General features: G+C 41.7%; 1 protein-coding gene across 1 annotated transcript in view; it reads left to right on the forward strand.

The window, feature by feature from the left end:
• farsb (phenylalanyl-tRNA synthetase subunit beta) overlaps positions 1-17,380 on the forward strand; it is an 89,574-nt gene extending 72,194 nt beyond the window's left edge. The window contains exon 17 of the mRNA XM_072474535.1: positions 16,535-17,380. Coding sequence (XP_072330636.1) covers positions 16,535-16,686 — 152 coding nt within the window. The 3' untranslated portion in view covers positions 16,687-17,380. The remainder of the gene's footprint in view (positions 1-16,534) is intronic.
• Positions 17,381-26,324: the final 8,944 nt, after the last annotated feature.

A 26,324-nucleotide genomic window follows, 5' to 3' on the forward strand; every position in this document is an offset into this window, starting at 1 on the left:
GCTAATATGTTTATTCTTCTCAGTTCTGAGATGTTGAAAGAAGCCGACTTGTTCAACTACAAAGTTCCTTTTCAGCGACAGTGCTAAAATAACGTGGTCACAGAGCAATGTGGACCATTTTCAGAAAGTGAGGGGCTAGATGAAAATCTGGCAGTGTCGTGCTCTGTAACACAGGTTTTCAGGCTAACACACTTGGGTCCATTAAGATTTTAATTTTCTTTCATTGTCCAGCTCAGATAAGGAATTAGATCACAGCTCTTTTTTTTGTTTGTTTTTTTTGTTTATAAATTTAGAGTACCCAATTATTTTTTCCAATTAAGGGGCAATTTAGCATGGCCAATCCACCTGAGTTGCACATCTTTGGGTTGTGGGGGTGAAACCCACGCAGGCACAGGGAGAACGTGCAAACTCCACACTGACAGTGACCCAGGGCCGGGATTCGAACCCGGGTCCTCAGTGCAGTAGGCAGCAATGCTAACCACTGTGCCACCATGCTGCCCTAGATCACAGCTCTTTAAAAGTCCTAGTTGTTCTGTATAGTAAGTTACCTTGTTTTCCAAAAACACAAATACATACCTGATAACGTGTCTGATACTTTCGCTGACTACTTTTTGTGGGAAGAAAGAAAGAGCAAACTTGCTTTTACATGGTGCTTTTCATATTCACTGATCTCAAAGCATTTTTACAAGCAATGAATTCTTTTTGAGTTTGGTTAATTCGACACACAAGCCAGAGATTAAACTGAGGACCATCATTGTATGTTGACTCAGTTCTGCTGCAAATTTACCAACCAAGTGATTTAAGAGTAGGCCATTCTATAACTAACTACATATACATTCTTCTAAATTTGTTCATTATACAGGTACTACATTTGATGGATTAGTGAGGTGAGTAAACTTATAAGAACATAAGAACTAGGAGTAGGAGTAGGCCATCTGGCCCCTCGAGCCTGCTCCGCCATTCAATGAGATCATGGCTGATCTTTTGTGGACTCAGCTCCACTTTCCGGCCCGAACACCATAACCCTTAATCCCTTTATTCTTCAAAAAACTATCTATCTTTATCTTAAAAACATTTAATGAAGGAGCCTCTACTGCTTCACTGGGCAAGGAATTCCATAGATTCACAAACCTTTGGGTGAAGAAGTTCCTCCTAAACTCAGTCCTAAATCTACTTCCCCTTATTTTGAGGCTATGCCCCCTAGTTCTGCTTTCACCCGCCAGTGGAAACAACCTGCCCGCATCTATCCTATCTATTCCCTTCATAATCTTATATGTTTCTATAAGATTCCCCCTCATCCTTCTAAATTCCAACGAGTACAGTCCCAGTCTACTCAACCTCTCCTCGTAATCCAACCCCTTCAGCTCTGGGATTAACCTAGTGAATCTTAAAAAGTCCTAGTTGTTCTGTATAGTAAGTTACCTTGTTTTCCAAAAACACAAATACATACCTGATAACGTGTCTGATACTGTCTTGATAAATTCTAGAGGAATTTCAGGCAGTTTATTTGCCATTCATACGCTACCAACTCACAGCAAACGTTTCATTTGTATTTACTGAGGAATATTACTGACAACCTAATCATCTTTTGGGGATATATATATAATTCACAGGGCGATCTCCGTCCAAACTAGAATACATTGTCACATTGGGTGAATAACAGAAGTGAAATTTGAACAAGAAACCGGAGGAATTGAAGACACTGTTCTAGATGATTACTATTGCAGCATTCAGATTGTACTTGAGAAAATCAGGAAAAATGGAAACGCCTTAGAAAGGTTTATCCAGGATGTTACCAGGGATGAGGGACCTCAGTTATGAGGAGTGGTAGGTAAAGTTATGACTGCTATCCCTGGAACGGAGAAAATTGAAGGTAATTGAGCAGACATTTTCACAATGTTGAGGGGGAGTGATAAGAGTAGATAGAGAAAAACTATTCCTTTTTGAGAGCGGGTCAATAACCAAACCAAATTTAAAATTATTGATTTGAGAGCAGATGGAGAGAAATTCCTTTCACTCAGAGCTGAAACGCTGCATCTGACAAGATGGTCATAATCTTAAAAAATGGGTTGGATGGGTAGTTAATGATGAACTTCCAGGATTGCAGACAAAAGGCAGGGGTGCGGGACCAAGCACGACTGCTCTTTCATAGAGCCAGCAAGGGCATGACAGGCTGGATGACATCTTTCTATGCTGCAAGTTTCAGTGATACAATAAATAGATTGTACAAATGGGTGGTATACTCATAACAGATCTGTATAGGTCTAATACATCTGTTTCCAATGCATGAAGAAATGTAATTGTGTCGTAGTGGATTTTCCACCATAGTTAAACATTCTACTGTTTGTCATGCAGTATTGTGCAAAAATGATTTGCTGCAATCACCTCTAGATTGAGTAAACTCCTTTATTTAATTGAAGGCTCCCCTAAAGATGGTGCAGCCTTTAATTAACCTTCTGTATGCCATGACTTGTTATCTCACCTGCAGAACAATACAAGCTTTCATTTTTTTTGCACTTGTGAAATACATTTTCTCATAATGCCACTAGGTTCTGACCTTCTACAGCCATCTGTGAAACACCTGTGCACGGGGATAGATGACTGGAAATAGGGATGAAATTGTTGAGTGCAATTTGCCTTTCTGGAAATTGTATGTGAAAAATGATCCTCACTCAGGCTACACAAAATGGAACAGAGATGCTGTAGGTGGCCATTCTGAGCAATCTGTATCATCAGGAGATTTGGTGATCCTGTTAAAGCTTGGATACGGAAGAGCAGCATTAGCAAACAGGCGTAGCAAAACAGACAGTGCATGAGTCAGACGTCTGGTCTAGTTACCATCTCCAGGGAGGAGGGTTAGTCCATTATATGTAGAATGGAGAGGTGTAATAGTGTTAGTATATAATTAGCATTCACTGTGCAATATCACTGAGATTTTCCTTCAGAGTACATAATCTAGGTTATTAGTGCCATGGGGTGTTGCTAAATCATAACAAGTGATGAAATGGATTGTCTTAAGATATTTTGACCAGAACAAGAGTATTATAAGGAAGATCATTCCTTCATTTTTAGTGAATTGTTTATGGAAACCAATGGGCGGGATTCTCCGTTTCTGAGACTAAGTGTTGATGCCAACGCAAATTCCGTGGACTGCCACGAAAGAAAAACTGGCGCCAAAACTGCTCCGATTCCGCTGCCATTAAGGGGCTAGCACTGGTGCTGCATGGTACACAATCGATTCCAATGAAAAATGGTGCGGGATTCGCCAGGTCTGTGATTGACACTCAGGAGGCTGACCAGCTGCAGCCGCACATACACATTACACTCCCCACACACACTTGTCTCAGCCAAAAAGATGGCGCTGGTTGTGCTGGAGCACGCCCATACAGCTGATGGGTTGGCTGTCTGTTTTGCTCAGGGGGTAATTGGTAATTGTCAATTATTCAGAATAGTGAGACAATTCAAAAATTGTTGAGACTTCAGGACATGGCAATTGATTTAAAAAAAAATACCTCAAGCAGTTTATTGACATAATATGAACCTTGAGTGGATTGCCGCAGTGTACACGGTAACACAATCATTTTTTAGTTACATTCTTGGAAGTAGTTACTTGGGCTAGAGTTTCCAATAGGGCACGTTTCATCCAAAATTGACCAAATTACACAATAAAATCGAGGAATTATGAGCGACTGTTACGTCCAGTGCAAATTGAGCTTTGTGATCTTTTGCACTAGTTTAAAAATGTTGTACTAGAAGTTGGTCCAGTGCACAAAATTGTATTAAATTGAATATTGTGTGTTTCTGCTAATTGCATCCATTTGTAATACTTCCAGGAGGCTCTTAAAATTAAGCACTTTTTAACAGCAAGGGCTTGATATGCATGTTTTAAAAGCTTTTAATTTTTACAATTTGTTAAGAAACTGACTAGACCAATGCCACTCGTAAACCATTTTGTATAGATTTTCAAAATCCTTTTCAATTATCTGAAATAGGCCAGACCAGACATACGGATTAAAAATAATTATTTTTTTTGTCATGAACCTATTTTCATGTGTCTTGATCAAACTACACCGAGTTACCACTCTTAAATATATCAAGGAATATTTTCTGATGCAAACATTAAAAAAAATATATCTTCCGATTTTCTGCTGGAGTACCTCAGTTCACGAAAGACTTTACTTTCAGTAATATGAAAATAAGTTTGTATGGAAACTTGTGAGAAAAATTTCACTTTGCAAAACTAATGCAGTTTGTGTCCCTTTCAGTGCCTGTGGCCAATGTGGAAAATGTTGGCCTTGATGATTCACATTGGTTTTTTTAATCTTGGGTTTCTTTCCAAGTAAAGTTCTGGGGCATATAACTGTTAAGAGGGAGCAAAAGAGAGATAGAATGGGGCAATTGATGGCTTTTCTAAATATGTTACCTTTTCTGTAAGGATAATATATTCAACATTACAGAGTTAACACGCATAATATGTAATGTTTTTTTTATTATTAGGTATGGGGCTCTATTGAACATTGGGGATTAATTTTAACTAAAATTATGAGATTTAATATATTTTGTGACAAATCACCACTTGCATTGATCATATCTTGAATTGAGCTTGTATCGTTTCTCTGCCCTTTTAAAATTTTTTTGACATTTTGATTACACAAAGTGCAAGACCGTTGATCTTTCCTACAGTAATTTTTCTTTGCAAAATTGCCCTAAGAAACAATTCAGAGTGATGGAACTAAAATTTTCAAATTCTAACACACTTCATAGAATTCCTACAGTGCAGAAGGAGGCCATTCGGCCCATTGAGTCTGCACAGACCCTCCAAAGGTGCACCCTATCTAGGCTGTACCCCTATCCTTGTAATCCCACCTAACCTTTGGACACTAAGGGTCAATTTAGCATGGCCAATCCACCTAATATGAACATCTCTTCAATCTATTGATGAATAGCAACTACAATCCATTGATCAGTAGTAACATCAGTGACTTCATTCTCATTCTTGCTCCCTTTCTAATCAAACAAAAAACAATGAAAGCCGAACTTTACACAAAATATTTTAGATATACTGAGGTAAATTTTTGGTCCTGCCCACTGCGGAATGGCAAGGGCGGGACGGACAATTTCATGGACCATTGAAAGGTCCACTAACCTCGGGCTGGAATTTCCATTCCTGGGGCAGGAGTGACCAGAAAATCCCCACCTATTGTTTTTAAAATCTGACATAGCACAATCAATTTCAGATAACTGCGTTTCTAAGATCTAAAGATAAAAATCATTATACCAATCCAAATTCCATTATGTCAGGAATGGTTATACAATCAATACAAGATCTAGAAATCCTCTGAACCCAATCACCTGCATTTTAGTGTTTTAATAGAGTACAGCGATAGTGGGCACAATGGTTTTGGCCTTCCCGAAGTCCGTAGATTCTAGAACAGTTTCCATGGCTCAGAAAGTAGAAAATGTAACTGCTGTTCAAGAAAGGACAGAGAAAACAGGAAATTATGTTAGCCTGACATTGGTAGTAGGAAAAATGTTAGAATCTAATATTTGAGACTCGATAAGAGGAGAGTTGGAAAATCTGATTAGGCAGAGTCAACACAGATTTATGAAAGAGAAATTATGTTTGACAGATCTATTAGTTTTTTTGAGGATGTAATTAGTAGGGTGATGAGGGGGAACTAATGGATGTATTGTTTCGCATTTTCAAAAAAACATTCATTAAGGTGCCACACAAGGGATTATTACACAAAATTAGGATTCATGGGATTTGGGATAATATATTGATTGAGGATTAATTAATGGGTAGAAAACAGAGAATGGGAATTAACATTGCTTCGCAGGTTGTAACCAGTGGAGTACTACAGAAATTAGCTCCAGTATTTGCAACCTATATCAGTTGATGATGGAACAGAATATAATGTGTCTGTGTTTTCTGACAATACAAAGTAAGCTTGAAGTGGGCACGAAGAAGCTGCAAAGGAACATGGGTAGGTTAAGTGAGTGGGCGAGAGCACGCCAGATTGAACGTTAAGTCTGGAAAAGTGAAGTTATCCATGTTGGAAGGAAAAATAGTCAAGCAGGATTTTTATTTAAATGGTGAGAGATTGGGAAATGTTGCTTGTGATGGGGACTTCAATGTCCTTGTGCATGAATCACAGAGCTAATAGGCAAATACCGGAAACAATTAGGAAAACAAATCATATGTTAGCATTTATTACAATGGTATTGCAGAAGAAATATCACTACAATTGTTTCAGGCCGTGGTGAGATTATAAGCACAGTTTTGGTTTCCAGACCTAAGGAAGAATATACTTGCCTTGGGAGGGGGGCAAAGGCTATGGACCCAGCAATAGTACTGAAGACTTGTGCTCTAGAACTTGCCGCACCCCTAGCCAAGCTGTTCTAGTACAGCTACAACACCGGCATCTACCCGGAAATGTGGAAAATTGCCCAGGTGTGTCCTGTACACAAGAAAAAGGACAAATCCAACCCAGCCAATTACCGCTCTATCATTCTACTCTCCATAATCCGCAAAGTGATGGAAGGAGTCATCAACAGTGCACTTACTTAGCAATAACCTGCTCACGGACGCTCAATTTAGGTTCCGCCAGGGTCACTAAGCTCCTGACCTCATTACAGCTTTGGTTCAAACATGGAAAAAAGAGCTGAATGCCAGAGGTGACTTGAGAGTGACTGCCCTTGACATCAAGGCAGCATTTGACCAAGTATGGCATCAAGGAGCCGTAGCTAAACTGGAGTCAATGGGAATCGGGGGGGAGGAGGGAACTCTCCGCTGGCTGGAGTCATACCTGGCACAAAGTAAGATGGTTGTGGTTGTTGGAGATCAATCATCTCGACTCCAGGACATCACTGCAGGAGTTCCTCAAAGTAGTGTCCTAGCCCAACTAGGTCCTAGTGTCCTAGATCATCAATGACCTCCCTTCCATCATAAGGTCAGAAGTAGGGATGTTTGCGGATGACTACACAATGTTCAGCACCATTCATGACTCCTCAGATAATGAAGCAGTCCATGTCCAAATGCAGCAAGACCTGGACAACATCCAGGCTTGGGCTGACAAGTGGCAAGTTACATTCGCGCCACACAAGTGCCAGGCAATGACCATCTACAAGAGAGGATCTAACCACCACCCCATGACATTCAATGGCATTACCATCGCTGAATTCGCCACAATCAACACCCTGGGGCTTACCATTGATCAGAAACTGAACTGGACTAGCCATATTAATGCTGTGGCTACTAGGGCAGTTCAAAGACTAGGAATCCTACGGCGAGTAACTCACCACCTGGCCCCACCAAAGCCTGTCTACAAGGGACAAGTCAGGAGTGTAATGGGATACTCTCCCTTTGCCTGGATGAGTGCAGCTCCAACAACACTCAAGAAGCTCAACACTATCCAGGACAAAGCAGCCAGCTTGATTGCTCCCCCTTCCACAAACATTCAAACCCTCGATCATCGACAAACCGTGGCAGCCGTGTGTACCATCAACAGGATGCACTGCTGTAACTCACGAAGTGGCCTCAGACAGAACCTTCCAAACCCATGTCCACTACCATCTAAAAGGACAAATACAACAGATACCTGGGAATCCCAAGGTCCCCTCCAAGTCACTCAGCACTGACTTGGCAATATATCACCACTCCTTCACTGTCACTGGGGCAACATCCTGGAACTCTCTCCCTAACAGCATAGTAAGAAGTCTTACAACACCAGGTTAAAGTCCAACAGGTTTGTTTGGAATCACTAGCTTTCGGAGTGCGGTTCCTTCATCAGGTGACTCACCCGAGGAAGGAGCTGCGCTCCGAAAGCTAGTGATTCCAAGCAAACCTGTTGGACTTTAACCTGGTGTTGTAAGACTTCTTACTGTGCTCACCCCAGTCCAACGCCGTCATCTCCACATCGTAACATCATAATGGGTGTACCTACACCTCAAGGACTGCAGGGGTTCAAGAAGGGAACTCACCACCGCCTTCTCAAGGGCAACTAAGGATGGGCAATAAATGCTGACCCAACCAGCGACGCCCATATCCCGTAAATTAATTTTTTTTAAATAAAGAAGGTCACTAGATGGATTCTGGAATGATGGGATTGTTCTGTGAGGAGAGATTTGAACAAGCATAAGCATCTGTTTCCTAGAGTTCAGAAGATTTACAGCTGCTTTCACTGGAAGCATATCAAATTCTTAAGAGGCTTTATACAGCAGATGTTTCCCCTTGCTTGGGGGCTGGGGTACTCTGGAAGTTGGGGTTACAGTCTTAGAGTAAGGGATTGGCAAAGATTCTTCACTTAAAAGGTTGTGGATCTTTAGAATTCTCCACCTGAGAGTGTTATTGGTGCTCGATCTTTGAGTATATTTAAGGCAGTAAAAGATAAGATCTATGGATACTAAGATAATTAAGGGGTAGTGGGATACGGCAAGAGGATGGAGTTGATATGGAAGATGAGCAATGATCATTTTGAATGGCAGAGCAGGCAGAATAGCCTACTCCTATTTCTTATGGTCTTATTATTCCATTATAATTGCAGACAAATTAATATATAGTCATTTGGTAGTACAGACCTTGAAAAAGTAGACATGGTGAAGCAATACTAAATGAATATATTTTGTTTGTACCATTTGCTAAAAATGTTTCTAACAAATGAGATAGAGTTTTCAACAGTCTTTAATGGTACACTATTATTTTGTGGTTAACATCCTGCAGTTAATAAAGGTGGCACGGTGGTTAGCACTGCTTCCTCACAGAGTCAGGGACCCGGGTTCAATTCCTGCCTTGGATGACTGTGTGCGTTTCCTCTGGGTTCTCCGGTTTCCTCCCACAGTCCAAAGATGTGCAGGTTAGATGGATTGGCCCTGCTAGATTTGCCCCTTAATGTGCCCCTTAATGTTCAAGGATGTGCAGGTTAGGTGGGATTACGGGGGTAGGGTGGGGGCTGTGAGCCTAGGTAGGGTGCTCTTTCAGAGGGTCGGTGCAGACTCAATGGGCCAAATGGACTCCTGCTGTAGGCAGTGTGAGTGCTACTTAAACAAAATGGAATGTGGGTTTAGAATACGTGAATATTCTTGTTTAAAAAAAAATGTTCTAGTAATTGGAAGGTGACATGATCTCCCCATTTTAAAGAAGTGGAAATTATATCAATATTGATGGTATATGATAGCTGAGCTTTGAACTTGTAAAAATAAATATGTATTCAATTGAAAAGCAGAGTGAAAGCAGAGTAGTGTGGCCTGCAGAGAGTGTGTTATTTAAACACAACACTTGAGTTTTTTCACAGAAGTATAATTGATGGAATGAAGACGTTTCAGTTCAAATATTAAGGTGTGTATTTACGATAAGTATAAATAGAAACCAGCTGTAAAATGCGATATTGCATGGTGCATTTAGCACAAATTTAGAACATGAGATTTTCTTCTTTTATTCACTGTGCACTGCAGTTAGTCCCCCTTCTCTCTCAAACCGAAATGAAGCTTTTTCCAAGAAAGCTAGCAATTTAGTGGATACGTTGTCACTTTGACATTCGTAGCATGTAAGGAGAAAAGAAGTGCCAGCAATGACTGCTTAGGACAAATGGTCCAAATTTGGAAATTTGATGCAGTCTGATATAGAAAAATGGTTGGGAGAGTGTGGCAGGGTTGGGGAGGGAGTGTGGGGTAGGGTTGGGGTAGTGGTGGCAGTGGAGACAAGTTAAGTTGATACGTGCCAATATAGTTTAATAGTTGAAAACTGCATACCTACAGTTGACGTCACTATTTATCCAGATTTAGCAATGGCAGGAGAAGTTGCTTCAGGCATACGTACACAGGTTTTCATCTGATGGATTCAGTGTCTGATCTGTCATTTGGCATCTTTGTTAGTTGCGTTCTTTGATGTGGTGGAGCATAGAGTTAGTGCTTAACCTAAAAGGATTAAGCCACCTGAGAGGCTTTCCACCTGTGCAGTTTAGACACTGCAGCTTTTTAAAGCAGCTTCTGGTGTCTTCCTGTGCAAGGCTTTTAATAAATACTTGGATAGGGCGAAGAATTGAACTGATTGTTAATTTTAAGCTGCTTATACAAGATGTAGGTTGTTCCTTTCATGTGTTTTTTATATGTTAAAAAATATACCCGTACTATTATAGAAGCTTTCAGTGCTTTTTTCTAACCCGGGTGTAGGTGCTCCATTTTATTACCTCCTGCTGTAGGTAATAATATGTGCCAATGGTTTGAACTATTATTATGTAAACTTTCACTTTGCTGCATCCTAAACAGAAACACAAAGAATAAATGGGCATGATGCCATTTTATCAAACTATAAATGTCCTTGAAAGTGCCTAGCACCTGGAATAAACCCAGGCTTTATTTGTTTGTTTCATAAGTTGCAAAGGACATAGCACTGTTTCACCCACTTGGTGTAATGTGCAACCTGTCTATTGTTCTCTGTCAAACTAGAATATTAGTGGGAAAAATGTTGTTTCCTGTCATTTACAGAAGGATTTATACATGTAAAAGCTGCTTGAACCCAGTGGTGGTGTACACATGTGTTATCATTCCTTAAACGATTGGTGGTTTTGGGTTTCATGGATGACCCGTGTGAGATTTTGCTATTAAATAGTATTAAAGTGTGTTCACCGCAAGCCAAGTGTGAAGTACCACCACAGTGAAGATAACTTATTGGTTCTATCTAGTGGTAAACAATTCTTTTCTGGATGAGTTAGAGATGGGAGAGGATGCAGTACATTCTGGGAAGTCATATATCTGATCAGTTTGTCTGCCTTCTATTAGAGAGACCTGCAGCAATTGATTTCAATGGAAATGAAAATCAGATGGGCTCTATAGTGGATGGCTGATCCATTCTGCCAGTTTACCACCCAAGTGGTGGTGAAAACTACCCTCTGCTTGTTTTAAGTGAAAATGGGAAAGGGGAGAGAACCTGGGGGGATATGTTCTGTAAGTCACTTTGAAAAACTGTCCAGTCTATAGACTGGCTCCGTGCCCAGCTCTCAACCAAATAATCCAGGTCTGATGGGCTGTCTAGCAGTTGAGTCTGTCTCACCGTTGATGTGCTTTATTCTTAACCAGGTTATTAAGTGGAATGCTCCACCACGCCAGGGATTCTCTCCCTGAAGGTGCATCGAATGGAGCCAGCTGGGTTTACTGAAAATCTCTCTCAATGAGTGTAGAAAAAATGTTAATAGTGGTTAGAGATGGCTGCTGCTGAAACTCTTACCCTCTTGGACAAAGAAGACTGCTAGCTGGTGAAGAACCTTTTTCTGAGGAATTCAAATAAAACATTAAGAAAAATCCCAAACCGGTAGAGGATAGCTGCGAGCAATGTGAGAGGGGCCCAGCCAATCATATCCATATGTTCTGACCCTGCCCAAAGTTGGAGAAATTTTGGGGGTCGTTTTTCAGCACCATGTCTGAGGTTCTATATGTGGATTTGGAGCCGGGTGTCCTGGAGGCGATATTTGGGGTGTCAGACCTGCTGGAGTTGAAGACGGGTGCGGGGGCAGATGTCTCAGCCTTCGCCTCATTGATCGCTCGCAGGAGGGTCCTGTTGGGGTGAAGGTCAGCTTCTCCCCCTGTGCCTTGGTGTGGCTGTGGATCTAATGGAGCTCCTGTACTTGGAGAAGGCGAAATTTGCTCTAAGAGGAGCAGATGAGGGGTTCCACAAGAGATGGGGTTCACTTATTTTAGACTTTGGGGATCTGGTTGCCATCAATGGATGGGGGAGGGGGGGGGGGGGTGGCATTAGGATTGTGTTTATTTCTTGTAAAAATGTTGAAAATTTGATTTTGTTTAAAAAAAATCCCAAACCATTTCAAGCAAGGAGATTAATTTGATTATCTCCATTGCCTCTATTGATGTTTCACATGCTACCAAGTTGGTAGTGTTAATTTTATCCTCCGCTCAATCTCCGACTGTGGGATAAACACATGCATTTTTGTGCATGGATTTCTTAACGACTGTATAAGAAGTGAATCTAATACACAACGTTTTATCAGAATCAATGCAATATTGGGTAATTAGCATTGTACTATCACGAACACTTGACTATTCTTCCAGAACTCAGTGAACACCCAGCCTAGAAAACCGATGCATATCAGAACAATCTGAATGTTTTATAAATACTGCAAGGTCTTAAATAAGGGAAAGGGAATTCATCTAATTTTGACCCCTCACGCCATGAGTTATTTTTATGTTCTTTGGAGAGGAGAAGGGAGACTAGTTTCACCTCATTAGATCAGCTTAGACAGATAAATCGCTGTTGATTCTTTCATAGAACTTGTTCAGTTGCAGTTATAATCATATCCTACTTAGGTGGGCGGTTACTCTGTTTTTTTCTACTTTTCCTTTTTTGTTAGAAAAGCATGCTCAAAAGATGGCACTTTACATCACACTCTGTCAAATATTCCATTTGACTAAATGTTGAATAAATATTGAATAACAGCATTGTCCCAAAAATAGTTGTGAAAATAACAGAGGCGCTAACAGCACTTGCTGTTATTAATGTGCAAATGCCACAACAACTTTAGGAGAGGGCTTTCTTTCCGGAGGCATCATCTCGCTGTCTGACTAACTTCTTCAAAAATGTATTGAGTGGTGTGAAGCTCCTGTTTTGTGTGGTAGATATGAAGTAAATTTGCCACAAAGTTAGATCAATTCAATTCTTAGTTCAGCTAAAGGATGGATAAATGTAGCTAATGTCAGTCAACAAGGATGTCACGGTGGCACAGTGGGTAGCGCTGCTGCCTCACAACTCCAGGGACCCGAGTTCAATTCCGGCCTCAGGTGACTGTGTGGAATTTGCACTTTCTCCCTGTGTCTGCGTGGGTTTCCTCCCGGGTGCTCCGGTTTCCTCCCACAGTCCAAAGATGTGCAGGTTAGGTGGATTGGCCATGTTAAATTGCCCCTTAGTGTCCTCTTACTGGGTTACAGGGATAGGTTGGAGGCGTGGGCTTAAGTAGGGTAGCTCTTTCCAAGGGCTGGTGCAGGCTCGTTGGGCCGAATGGCCTCCTGCACTGTAAAATCTATGATCTATGATCATAAATTCCATGAACCTCTTAAACACTGGAAATTAATTATTACAGCCCTGGGGCCTCATTCCTTCAGGCTTTAATAGTTGGAAACTTTTTTGTAGCATTTGTTTTTCTTTAGTCTCTTGGTAGTACTGAACTTGAGTATTGCTGAAAAAGAGACATGCTGGTGAAGCTTTTCATCTCACACTCATCAGATAAATGCAAGAATGCCAAATATGGAAGGTAGCAACAATTTATACTGCATTAGAAAGGGGTGATTGGCAGGTCAGCATGTGATTGGTTGAGGCTTTGCAACAGGGAACTATTGTTCCCCATACTTTACTTATATTCAAAGATGCTCAAACCTGGAGATGTTCCTTTTGCCTGGAGAGGACAGGTCTCTGTGTATGAATATATGGAACTTCTAGCAATATGCATGAACCACACTGAAGGTCCGACAGATGATCTTGAATTGGTTGTCAGTACAATTGTTATTATAATCGGGATTGTTTAGCAAGTCCTGTCCAATTGCAGAATCAAACATAACATTAGACATTATGTTCTCCGTTTTGCAAGCACAGATTGGTTCAGTAGGCTGCCCATTGTGAACAACGCAAGGGACGTGCGGTTTGATATGAGCCACCGTCATTGGGATGTATGAAGCATGTGCCTGGCATCACAGCAGCAGTGAACCCATTCATGCATATGTGCGATACACAGCGAACAATGAACTGATCAGTGTAGCCATCATCTTGCGGGGTAGCTTTGATGCACCCTACTGTGGTGTCAAGCTTGCTCAGTCAACAAATGGCGTGGGTGCTATTTTTTTCCTTTCTGTCATTTTTTCTTCTTCCATAATTTTCCTCCATTTATTTCTCTTTCTGTACCTGATTTGATGTTGAATTCACCATTCTAAATTCTGGGCGGGGATTCTCAGGCCTCCTAGCCCAATCTTTCTCCGTGGCGGGATGCAGCACGCCATTAGCGGATGGGGGTATTCTTTGCTCCCTCCACTATCAATGGGATTTCCCATTGCAGTCATCCCACGCTGCTGGGAAACACGCAGGTGGGGGTGCGCTGCCAATGGGGCCAGAGAATCCTGCCAGCAGCGAACGGCTGGAGAATTCCAGCCAATATTTCCTTGTTTGGAACTTGTGTCTGATTGGTCAAGGAGATGCAAAGGTCCTTGGCCTGTTCACTCAGATTCCAGATGCCCTCTACATCAAACAAGCAAGGACACGTCTAACTAACAACAGGCTTGATTAATGGCTCTCCATTGCAATCTTGCGCCATTGCTTTAGTTTCTAGTGTAGGACAGATATTTTCGGCTGACAGGGCTTCGTGTCCTGCCACCTGAAGAGTCTGGGAAGCATATCGCTATCGATGCTGGCTGTCCTGGAACATTTAAGACACTGAGGAGCATTAATTAGCTGGAGGTAAGATTTCTGCCTTCACCCAGGAGGTGATCCCGCCTCAGAAAGCTGTTGTCATCTCACTGGCCGACAACTCTGCAGTCCCAGCAGCACTACCGGAAGTGGTGTCCACAGCTTGGGACTACAGGCAGTCTCACCAGTCAAAGTGCTCAAGCTCACAGGATCGAGTAGGTATGGAGTCTTGCGGCAGGGCAGCCTGGGATGTGGGTGGTGGTGGTGGAGGGGTCATGATGGCAAGACCATGCAGGGGGGAACACATTGGGTGGACAGATCTTAGGGTGGGGTGGGGGCAGAGGGGGCAGACCATAGTGGGAGGGGGAATTGCCAATCTCAAAAGGGCACCAGTAACTCGTTCCTCACTTTCCCGCCCTCAACGCAAACAGGGTGATCCACTGGGTTTCCCCACCCGGTCCATGAACTCCTCTCTCCAGCGAAAGAATTCTGGCCGAGCGGAAGGAGCCAACTTCTCACCTGCCCCGTAAGTTTGCAGATAGGTGGGAGGGGAGAGTGGTGAGAAAGCCACCCGGGAATTTTACAGGCCTTCTGCCTGCAGACCCATGGGTTGTATAGGAGGTTAGGGGAGCACAAAATTGTTCCCTCTCTGTACCAGTCGAATTTTTCAAAACTATTTGGCAAAGAAGTATGAAGTGGAAGTACCACAGTGTTGCACTGAGAAAAGTAAAGCTTTACAATTATGTGTGAAATCTGAAAATACAAGAAATTATTTGTTTTCTTGATCCTATGTGGATTGATGGAAAAATCCCCTACTTGAATTTTAACAAAATGTGTTGTCCAGTCACAGATTTCTTTTGTTTAATGGATCTTCCAGAGGAATTATTTTCAATTGTTATTGCATCGCAAGTGAATTCATAGATCAATTCAAAATTATTTTTAAAGAAACCACCCAATTCACACCTGGCAGATCTATTATTTGGCTTTTATTTCTTAATTTCTGTGTAGCTTATTACACTTTGCAGAATGGACACATGCTATTATAGAAAATGAATCTTTAATGCCTGATTCTTTAATTCTGCAAATTTGAGGGTATTCCTTTTTATTTTTATTTTGTAATAAATTTAGAGTACCCAATTCTTTTTTTCCAATTAAGGGACAAGTTAGCATGGCCAATTCACCTACCCTGCACATCTTTTTGCGTGGTGGGGTGAGACCCATGCAGACACTGGGAGAATGTGCAAACTTCACACTCCGGACGTGACCCTGGGGCCAGGATCAAACCCGGGCTCTCGGAGCCGAGAGGCAGCAGTGCTAACCACTGTGCCACCCCTGGGTATTCCTATTTATTGACCAACAAAGAATTAGCATGTTAGCATAAAGGATATTTTCATTATACATTTCGTAATTGTGCTGTTTCCTACAGATTGCAAAACATCACACGTGATTCAATTCTTACCCACATCTATTTTGTTTATTGTAGTTGTCAAAATGTTACAGCTTAGCACAGTATTGCATCTGAAAAATAACCTTATATCTCTCCTGATCCAAGGCAAGGTTAAAGCAGAAACATAGAAAGCCAGAATACTCTGTGCAGGAAGGTTTTGGTGAAAAACAGTGATAATGACTACTTCAAATGTCTACTCAGAGTTAACTACTTCATGATCATCTATCAAAAGGATGTATTCTAATGTATAAAGAGGGGCAACAAAGAAGAAAATAACACTAATAAAAATGAGCTATCAAAAGACTACAGCTGGATTTTAAAAATTCATGAAGTGACCCATGTATACTTTTAATTACTTATTGTTGCAACCACCACTTGGGTCTTTTGGTGAGGAAAACTTTGATGGTATTTTATGCCTTTGATGGTTAATTATCTTGAAAATGTGATAAAGACTAGTACTCATTTGGATTCTGAGAAAAAAAGGATTTGGCCACCATCATCAAAGTGTAGCTCACTTCTGACCTGCCGAAGACAATTATAAATTTTCATTTAGAGCTGTTGAAGATTTAATTAAAGGCATTATCAGTTGCCAGCTGCAGGGCAATGTGAGGAAAGTGAATTACATCTACTGATTATTGAAGGTGGAGAAATACTGATGTTTTTTGTTCTGTTTCTTCCTTTTATAGATTCCACTTTCTTCCCGGGTCGATGTGCAGAGATCTTTGCTAAAGGTCAGAGTATTGGCAAGCTGGGAGTTCTTCATCCTGATGTTATCACCAAATTTGAACTGACCATGCCCTGCTCTGCACTCGAAATCGACATTGAGCCTTTTCTTTGAAGGATGAGACTGCTTCTTAGTTCTTATCACACTTCTTGTATCCTTCAGTCATTCTGTGCAAAGAGCAGCTACTGACACTATTCAACTGTAAAGATAAATATTTAATAAAGCAAAAGGATCTAATGCCTGCTTTGTGGTTAAATATATTCTCTCAACTGTAATTTTATCTGTTTGCTTGAAACTTAATAGTACATTCTTCAGCATAAATTAACTGAAGCTATAAGTGTACAATGCTGCAATTCAGTGCAACATGCAAGTGTGATATTATAATCAAAATGTTGACACACAAAGGTCGAACTTACCTGCTGTAATAGGATCTATTCGATTTAAGGAAATCCCACTCATTTTTCTCAGCAGCTAACATGATGTAAAAGAATTGCATATGTAACTGATAAAATTGTTTTAATCAGTGGCATAAAGCCAATTTGAGAGTTTCCCCTATTCAATACCTGGTGCAATAAGAGGCAATTGCCAATAGCTACCATTATACTTTTTAATGCTGCAAATGCCTAAATAGTGTAATGTTTGCCTGTCTGTAATGAATCAACTATTTTTTTGTTTGACCCAAAATAAATTAATAGTGTTTACTCACTCAGTTAAAATTGGTGCAGCTGCCACATTATCTTCAAATGTTGAAACTGCATTGCATATGTAAACACACAAATAAACTGCAGCACTGTTTTAAGCAATTATATTCCGAAAAATATTGAGTCATTATTCGTCACACACGTACTCTTCAGAATTAACTTTAATTTGTCTTGATGAGACTATATATGGAAAAGAATGAGAAACAAAGGGTTCTCAGTACCAGACAGATGCGCCAATGAGTTGTCGAGGAAGGATCGGGAATTGCAGTTTTAACTGAATGTGGGGTTATTTTATGGGCTGGGACAGTTTAGTGTGACTCTGGTAAACATCACTCAGTTAAGATGGACCTTTTGCGCAATTCTGGATTTTCTAATTTTATTTTACGAAATTGATGACATTAAAGACAAATATTCAGAATTTTAGGAGTACTATTACTCTTTGGAAGCTTATTAAAAAGAAAGCTGATTTGTAGCATAGGTCTGGGATTCACTTGCATATTATTCTCAAATTTCTCTTCTTGGGGCATTCCTCTCAATTTTCTCCTCATAGTTCCCTCTTAATTATCAACCTTTGCGGCTTTCCTCGTTGCATTTGAAGTTACATACTGTTCTGCCGATTGGCTGGCAGGACGCAGCAGTTTTATTTTCTGCAGTTGTATGTCCCACCACAGTGGCGTGATTTAGAACTAATGAAACCCATCTCATGCCCTTAGGCATTTTTTGAACTTTTGAAGTCAAAATAGTTTTCCTGTTGCCAGGAAGTCCTGGCAGTCGCTAACCATTTCACTTGGTTTGGAATTTGTTTTGTAGTATGTATGAAAGTACGAAACAATTCTTTCCAGAAGCGTTACACGTAAGCAAAGAAAAAAAGGCCTGAACTTGGTGATTTGTGCAAATGGTGAAACGCTAATTCATGCCTGTAGCTTTATGGAGAGTGTACCGTAATCATTCTCTCGCCTTCATACAGATTTTGAAGAAAATGTGAGGTGTTACCTTAATCTCCAAGTAGAATATTGAATGAGATTGACTTTTAAATTTTAAACTTCATTTACTGCTGGCTTGCCAGGTGACCCAGCAAACAGATCCACTGAGTCTCTGAGACGTACCAGTCAGCAAGGTTCCAGTTTCAATTCCATGGCTGCCTTGGGTTAGCTGGTCTCAGTTGGCCGGTGTTGGGGGATACTACACTTGGTTTCAATGTTCCTTGCTTAAAGAAAGAAAAATTGGCCAGACGTCCTTCTCCTGATCTTCATCCAGGTCCCTTTCTGGAAGTGTACATGTTTGGAATTTGAAAAGCATTTTCGTGAATGTAGTTACAATCCCAGATTCCTCCCAGCTTTCCAATAGGATCACTTCAGGGGAATCTTCTAGTGTGCTTTTGACATTCCTTTCACTCAATGTCCTGAGTACATTCAAATTGACTTTCCAGCAGTACAACCTCCTCAGGTGACCCCTCGGCCTTTAAATGTCTACAAGTTCCATCTCTTCAAATAGGGAATTCATTCTCACCAGAATTCTACTTGGTGGTTAACACAAAACTGCCTTTCCCTCAGCTTGGCATAGCAGCCACTGTTTTGGGGTCTTCCTTTTGTCTTTTGTCTGACTGAGACTAAAAGCCTGTGTCCAACAAGACCTCTGCCCTTCTTTTGCGCCAAGGTATGAAACCTAGCCTTTGAATTTCTGTGTTTCAACTTGGGCTCTGTCCCCTTGACAACCAAATCATATGGGCCACAATGTTCAATATGATCATCACCCTCCATTCTTGGATATTCTGTTTTACCTTAAATTGAAAGAAGAGAGTCGAAAACACAACCGTCTTATAAAGTCTTGTATTTGTAACACTTATCACCATGCATTATTTGACAGTATAATTATTTGTTAAATAACTTGCCATCTTTTTTTGGATGTTATATGTGAAGTATAATTTCTAAAGAAAGGTGGTTTGCTTGACCTCAGATATTGCGGTCTTTATTCTCCATGTGAAGGTATACTAGACATACTATACTTTCTACCCTCCCACTTTTTGCATTATTATGTCAGCTAACTATCACTCCTTGGTTTAAAAGTGTAACCTGTTTTAAGGTCACTTTAAAATATAGTTTACGCAGGAGTGGGTTGCTAATTCAGATTCATAAGGGTCTTCCATTTTCAGTTGAATATACCTTGTAAGGTAAACATGATTGTTGCATTTTGGTTTCTTTCTGCTGGTATAGTCCCTGAGCAGTAGTTGTATTGTTGAACAGAGCATTAAACAAGAAATTACTGGAGCATGTAAAAAAGGCAATGTACTAATAATGTAGGATTTCAATCTTCATGTAGACTGGACCAATCAAATTATCAAGGGTGGTCTATAAGATGAGTTTGTATGGTATTTTTGTGAGTTTCCTGGAGCAATACAATGTGGAGCCATCTAGAATGAAGCTATTTTAGATAAATTATTGTGTAACAAGGGAGGGTTAACTAGTAATCCTAATGTAAAAGATCTGCTGGGAACTAGTGATCACAATACAGTTGTTATCTTTAAAAGTGACATACTGACAATTGGAGGATTTCAGGAATATTGGCTTCTAAATATTGGAACATATTTAACAGTTAAAAGCCGGGGGGTATAGTGTGTTTGACTGCAGTGGTCGTGTTTTAAAAAGGATTTTGTTTTGCTTCTAGGAAACGTCAGGTGAAATTGACCTGGGGAATGTGGATTGACTGGGGAGGTCCCAGGGGAGTTAATGTGCTTTTGCAGCCTGCAGAGATAATTTGTTTTTCACCTTGGGAAAATGAGGTCATTGCTATGTGGAGCCCAAAATCACAGAGAGGCAGTGAGTTTGGAGAAGCTTTGAGAGAGAGAGAGGAGCTGAATTCTGATTTGCCTGACCCTGAATCCACAATTCTTTCCCAATAGGATAGTTTAAAAAATATAATATTTTAATGCCGAAGCAGCCTTGTCTGAAGACAAGGAAGAGGCTGAAACAACCTAGTTGAAGCAGCCATTGAAGATATTCAGCCAGAATCTGCAGCGGTTCTAACCAGGGCCCAAATCTGTTATGCAAAGTAATAACTCTATGCCTTGCTGATTTTAAAGCTGGATTGAGAGCTGTATGTTTCTTTTTTAATGGGAAATTGAGTAGTAGTGTTAAGAGGTAATTTTAAACTTCTTTTCAGATGTGAAGTTAAAAAGTTTGATATTGTATTCATAATAAATTTTGTTTTAGAAATCCCAAAGCCCTATTTTTTCATGCAATCACTCCTGGAGAGAATCATTCTTTCTGCACAGTCTTACAAATGAACTTAAATATTGGGATTTTGGTCCAGTATCCTAACCACTGTTGGGGTCTGTTCTGGGGTCATGCTAATAGTCAACCTCAACATTAATTTTAAAACTTTGTTTTGTTTGAGTGGAAAACTGGCTAAGTTTGATTGTATAAATATACTAATGGGTATGGCCATAAATAAATGGGAAACGTAAAAAAATCTAAATATTCAAAGTTGCATTCCATTGAAAAACAAAAACTGCAAGAGAGATCCATCTGTGGCTAGATTAAAAGAAGAGGCTTATAAATTTGCAAAGAATAGTGAAAGTCTGAAGATTGGAAGTATTTTAGAAATCAGAAAAGGGCCACCAAACAGAGACATTCAGCAGAATTCTTCGTCAGTGGGATCCTCCGGCCCGCCGTCAGCGTACTGGTTTCCTGACGACATAGGGTGGCCACAATGAGAAACCCCATTGGCTGGCTGCGGGAACAGATAATCCCGCTGCCGGCGGGGATGCCCCACGCAGGAAAACGCAGCTGGCGGATCGGAGAATCCCGCCCAACTAGGAGACACAGTCTCAAGATAAGGGTTCATTACTTTTGGACCAAGCTGAAAAGTTTCTTCACTCTAAAGCATTGTAAACATTTGGAATTGTCTACCCTAGAATGCTTCAGCGTTGATTACATATGGTTGGGATGGACAGATTTTTGGTTTCAGGAATTGGGGTATATGGAGAGTGGGCAGGAAAGTGGAGACAGCCCAAAATATGCCATGACCATACTAAATGGTGGTGAAGCTTTGGCGGTTTTGTCTACACATGCTCCTATCTTGTGTTCTTGTGCGTGGTTCCCTAATGAATATGGATTTTATTTTTTTGTGATCTTTGTCTGACCGATAGAGTCACCATCCTTTGCATGAAGAGGTGTTCAAAAGGTGATTTTTACTGAGTTAGGCAGAGTGACCCCCCCTCCCCCCCCCACAATTAGCTACACAATCCTTGATGCGAGAGGTTAGTTATGGAGAGGTTCAGGTCATTACATTCACCTTCTGATAGTCAATACATAACCATTTGATCTGTCCGTTTTTAGCGGTGTGTACAATGGGGGAGCTCCAACTGCTTTGGCTGAGCTGTATTACATCATTGCCTTGCACGTATCTGATTTCTTGTCTGACCTGAGCCAGCTTGTCAGGGATCAATCAATATGGATTTTGCTTTATCGGTGGGCTATCTCTTACATCCATATCGTTCTCTGTTGATGGGGTTCCTTCCAGTTGGGCCCTACAGATTTCTTTATCTTGAACAGAGCAACTTTTAGTTAATAGGGCATTTAGATTTTCCAGCATTTTAATTTGCCAGCCTAACTGTGAAAGTTTGACCTTGCAGTTCTCCAGTCCGTCCTCCTCGTCTGACTCCCCGGCAATCCTCTACCCTCTGGTAAGCCCTCTGGTTGACTGGGCTCTTGGTTGGCATATTTCTTTAACATGTATCAATGGTGTAACTGGTGCTTCAGAGGCGTGAACCAAATAATTGACCTTACTGGTCCTATTGACCACCCGCTACGAAACACTAAATTTTGCCCTGCAAGAATCATTTGGCTGTGGCACTAGGACCTGTTCTGCTATCTGCCAGCCTGCCCATGACCTGCTGGGGGTTTTGAAATGTTCCTTGGCTACAGCACAGATATTATAGAGTTGTTCCCAGAAGGTGATGCCTTCCTGTGGCTCAGAAATATATTTTAGTCATTTCAGGGGGCCACACACCTAATGCCTGTAAATTAATTCAAATAGATTCAAGCCTGTGGATTTATTAGAGGAGGCCCTTGTGCCGAACATAAGGAAAACGACCAATTCTGAGGGTATTTGGGGCAATGAATTCCTGATTCATCATTTTCAGGGTCTGGTATATTGCTCTTTTGCCCTGTGGGATTGAGGGGGGGGTAGGTTGACAATTTAAGATGGGTTATTCCCAGGTTGTGGAAAACCTCCTGAAACTCGCAGGACATTAAATCTGTCCCCTGATTTGAATGGGTCACTTTTGGAAAGCAGTACTGGGTAAAGGACTGTGTGAGTCCTTTGCTGTGATCATTTTGAAAGGAATAGCATCAGGGAACTGGGTGGCCAGGTACATTATGATAAGGAGGATAGTCTGTCCTGGTTTTGAGTAGTGGTCTAACACAGCCAGGATTTGGTTTAAATGGCCTTGTGCAGGTGTTATTGTGGCCTGGGGGTTCCCTGCAACCTGACACATGTGGCAGGTTCTGTGGACTGTAACCACAGCAGACTGTAGGTAAAGCCAGAAAAATATCTGCTTCGGCAGGATAAGGTTTTGTGGGTACCCATATGTCGAACAATTGGAATAGCATATGTAAGTTGTCAAATTTCCTGATGATATTTTGTGGGCATTACAGTCTGGTGGAGCACTGTTCATTCCTCACTGTTCATTCCTCGTTTGCAGGTCTCCCAAGGGGTCTCCACTTGCACTTTATGACCCCGTCTTGTAAGTCAAAGCACTCAGAGATCTGGGCAGCTTCTGCCTCAGAAATGTCAGTCTGTGCTATCCGCTTTAATTCGGGGTAAGCCTGCGGTGCCTTTATTAAGGAGGCTGAGATCCTCCGCTCCATCAGACAGTTTTCCATATCTGATTTCAGTGAGCAAGACCTGCCAGTTCAGCCGGCTGGGGTGCTTGTCTCCTTGTTTATATTTGTCTGCCTGGCTTGGGACCAGATCATTATGCGATCGGGGAAAATCTCCGGAACTTCCTCCTGTAGCTGATCAGTTTCCATTTTCCCTCTTGACTGATCTAGGATTATATGTGATGCCAGCCAAATCATTCCCAAGCAGAAATCTACCCCTGTCACTCGCAGCTCAGGGATAACCCCTATAGTGACTGAACCCCAGAGGAGATCACTCTGTAGGGGGACATGATGGAGGGGGCGGATATGCAATGTCCTCCACCTCCCTTGATTAGTATCTGGATCTTCATTAACTTGTCCACTTTGGCAGCAAGAATAGAAGAGCAGTATTTTATCTAAATGGAGAGAGATCACATAATTCGGAGGTACAGAGGGACCCAAGTGTCCTGGTACATAAGCACTGGCAAAGGATAAATGTTTTATGACTACTGTCAGGAAACTGAATAATCTTCAGGTGCTAGCTGCATCTTTTTGGAATGGAAGCCTTTCATGTTCACAAATAGCTGGGGTCTGTGCCCATCTCCATGCAGGCTCCATCCAATCCAAAATGCCTTGGATCTGTGGAATGTGTGCAATTCCTGTGAGCCAGGTGCTCTTGCCTCTTTTGCTGTAATCATTGGAAAGGGGATAAATCGGTTGTGCTTTTTTGAAGAAGACACCTGGAACGTATGTTATGTATTAATGATGTTGCCAATGTTACATTGGGGAGCTTGGGTTGCCCCAGATATGTAGAAACATATGTGGGACAGCCACAAGCAGTAATGTACAATGACCTGTTGCTAGGCCACAGTGGGTGACATAACCCGCCACTAGATATACGGCTTCTCATTTCAGTTGAGGTAGGAGATTTTATTGCCAAAACACTGCCTGGTGGTGTAAGACTTCCTCTTCTTTGTCTTCTTGGTTAGCTGCTGCAGATCTTTGCACTCTTGTCATTCTTCCTCCACCCTCAATAACGCGTATTTCGCCATCACAAAGTCCTCAGCGTCAGGGCCATGCTGGGAAAACCTGCGCCAATTCTCGCACACGTGAATCTTGGTCCAGAGGACCGGAAATTCATACAGGCTTGGAGAATCCGGTGCCCAACCTGTTAATAGGAATCAAATGGGTCAATTTGACCCATATACATCCTCTTGGTGAGGTGCGCAAACCTCATTGTTGCCGCCAGTATGAGACCGGAGCATCGAAACGGAGCACCAAATCTGCCTTTTGGCTGAAGCTGGATTCTCCACCATATCAGGAACTCTGCTCCCGTTGGCGGATGGGGGAGAATCCAGCCCATTGCCTCTGAAAATCGCAGCCCTTCCACTTTTGCCAGACACCATAGAAAAACCGGAGCCAATTGAAATCAGGAGAACACCCTCCGCTGGTTGTGGTAATACCTGCCACAAGGAAGATGGTTGTGGTGATTGGAGGTCAATCATCTCAGCTCCAGGATATCACTGCAGGAGTTCCCCAGGGTAGTGTTCGAGGCGCAACCAACTTCAGCTGCTTCACCAATGATCTTCCTTCCATTATATTTCAGAAGTGGGATGTTCGCTGACGACAATGTTCAGCACCATTCGCGACTCCTCACATACTGAAGCAGTCCATGTCCAAAAGCAGCAAGACATGGACATTATCCATATTTGGGCTGCCAAGTGGCAAGTAACATTTGCGCCACTCAAATACCAGGCTCAATGATCATCTCCAACAAGAAAGGATCTAATTATCGCCGCTTGACATTCAATGGCATTAACATCACTGAACCCCTCACTATCAACATCCTGGGGGTTACTATTGTTGCTAATTGTGTTTCTCTTTATTTGGCTCTGAATAAGGTGGTCAATATGGTTGCCTTCCTTAATTCTAATTACGTTTTGCTCTAGAGTCGCCAGGTATCTGTTGATACCGCCACAAGTTTCAAACCGAATACTGATCAAAGACTCAATACACCAGTTAGTTAATTCAAAGCCAAATGATTATTTATTTACATACACAGTTCAATATACTCATGCACAAACACTACAGACTAAACTATCACTACTGCTAAAGCCTATACTTAGCTTCGGGCGCCCACTCAGTCAGCGGAACAATGGCCGTTGTTTGGATCTGAGGTTGCTGGGGTGGAACTGGTACGGGATAACAGCTGCTACGTTCGTCTGTCTGGCAGTGTGCGTTGACCTTGGACTTACTTGTTCTGGTGCAGCTGTTGGGCAGGTCTCTCCTTGGTGAGAGCCGGAGCCAAGAGAGCGATTCTCTCTTGGGGGTTCCTTCTTATACCAAAAGGGGGCTTCGCGTGCTTTTGGGCGGGCCTTGAACTTGGCCCCAATTATTGGGCTGTTTCTCAATCGTTCCTATCGATTTCCTCCAATAAAGGGGTGGGTGCCCTGATGGCTGGGTGTGTCCTAGGTGGCCGTTGGCCTGCTTTGTTCTGGTCTCCTCTGGCGCCAGAGTGTCTGCCTTAGTATCGTTTACTTAAATATTACTCTTTTGTCCCCGGAGATGGCTCATCAATATGGTAATGGCTTTGCAGTTTCGGTCTTGCCTGGCAGCTGCGGCTCCAATCAACAGACAAACCCTGCACCTGCTTGCTTTCTCAGTATTGTCCATTTTCCCTGCAATCTTTGCAAAGTGTCCATTTTGTAATAGGGAAGTGACCATCCAAGATGGCTACACGCCCTCCTTGTGATCCTCAACGCGAAGCGTGAAGGATCACATTACTGCATCGTCTTCATTCTCTGACCAAGCGGGGCACCCATAAGCACTTCACGGGCTCTACACTGCCCTATCCTATGAAATGCAATTTTACTTAAAATCATTTTACCTACATACATCAGTATAAAATTCTACGGGGTGCTATGGCATTCAGGCATGCAATACAAAATTTAAAAAACTGGAACCTTTAAATATCCTTAATAAACTATCCTCACTCAAACAATCAACAATAATTCTACAACATTTTAAATGTACAAATAGCAGCAACACAAGTTTCTCTGGCTTGGCAGTCAAGCACAGAGGTTTACATTTCTTTATTGAATAAAACACACATAAAGAGAAGCGGATGCACTTTAATTCACTCAAGGGGTTGGGGGGTTTGGTGAAGTCCAAAAATAGGTGACCTAAACGT

This window comes from Scyliorhinus torazame, chromosome 14 (genome assembly GCF_047496885.1).
Source record: "Scyliorhinus torazame isolate Kashiwa2021f chromosome 14, sScyTor2.1, whole genome shotgun sequence".
In the NCBI taxonomy this organism is placed as follows: domain Eukaryota; kingdom Metazoa; phylum Chordata; class Chondrichthyes; order Carcharhiniformes; family Scyliorhinidae; genus Scyliorhinus; species Scyliorhinus torazame.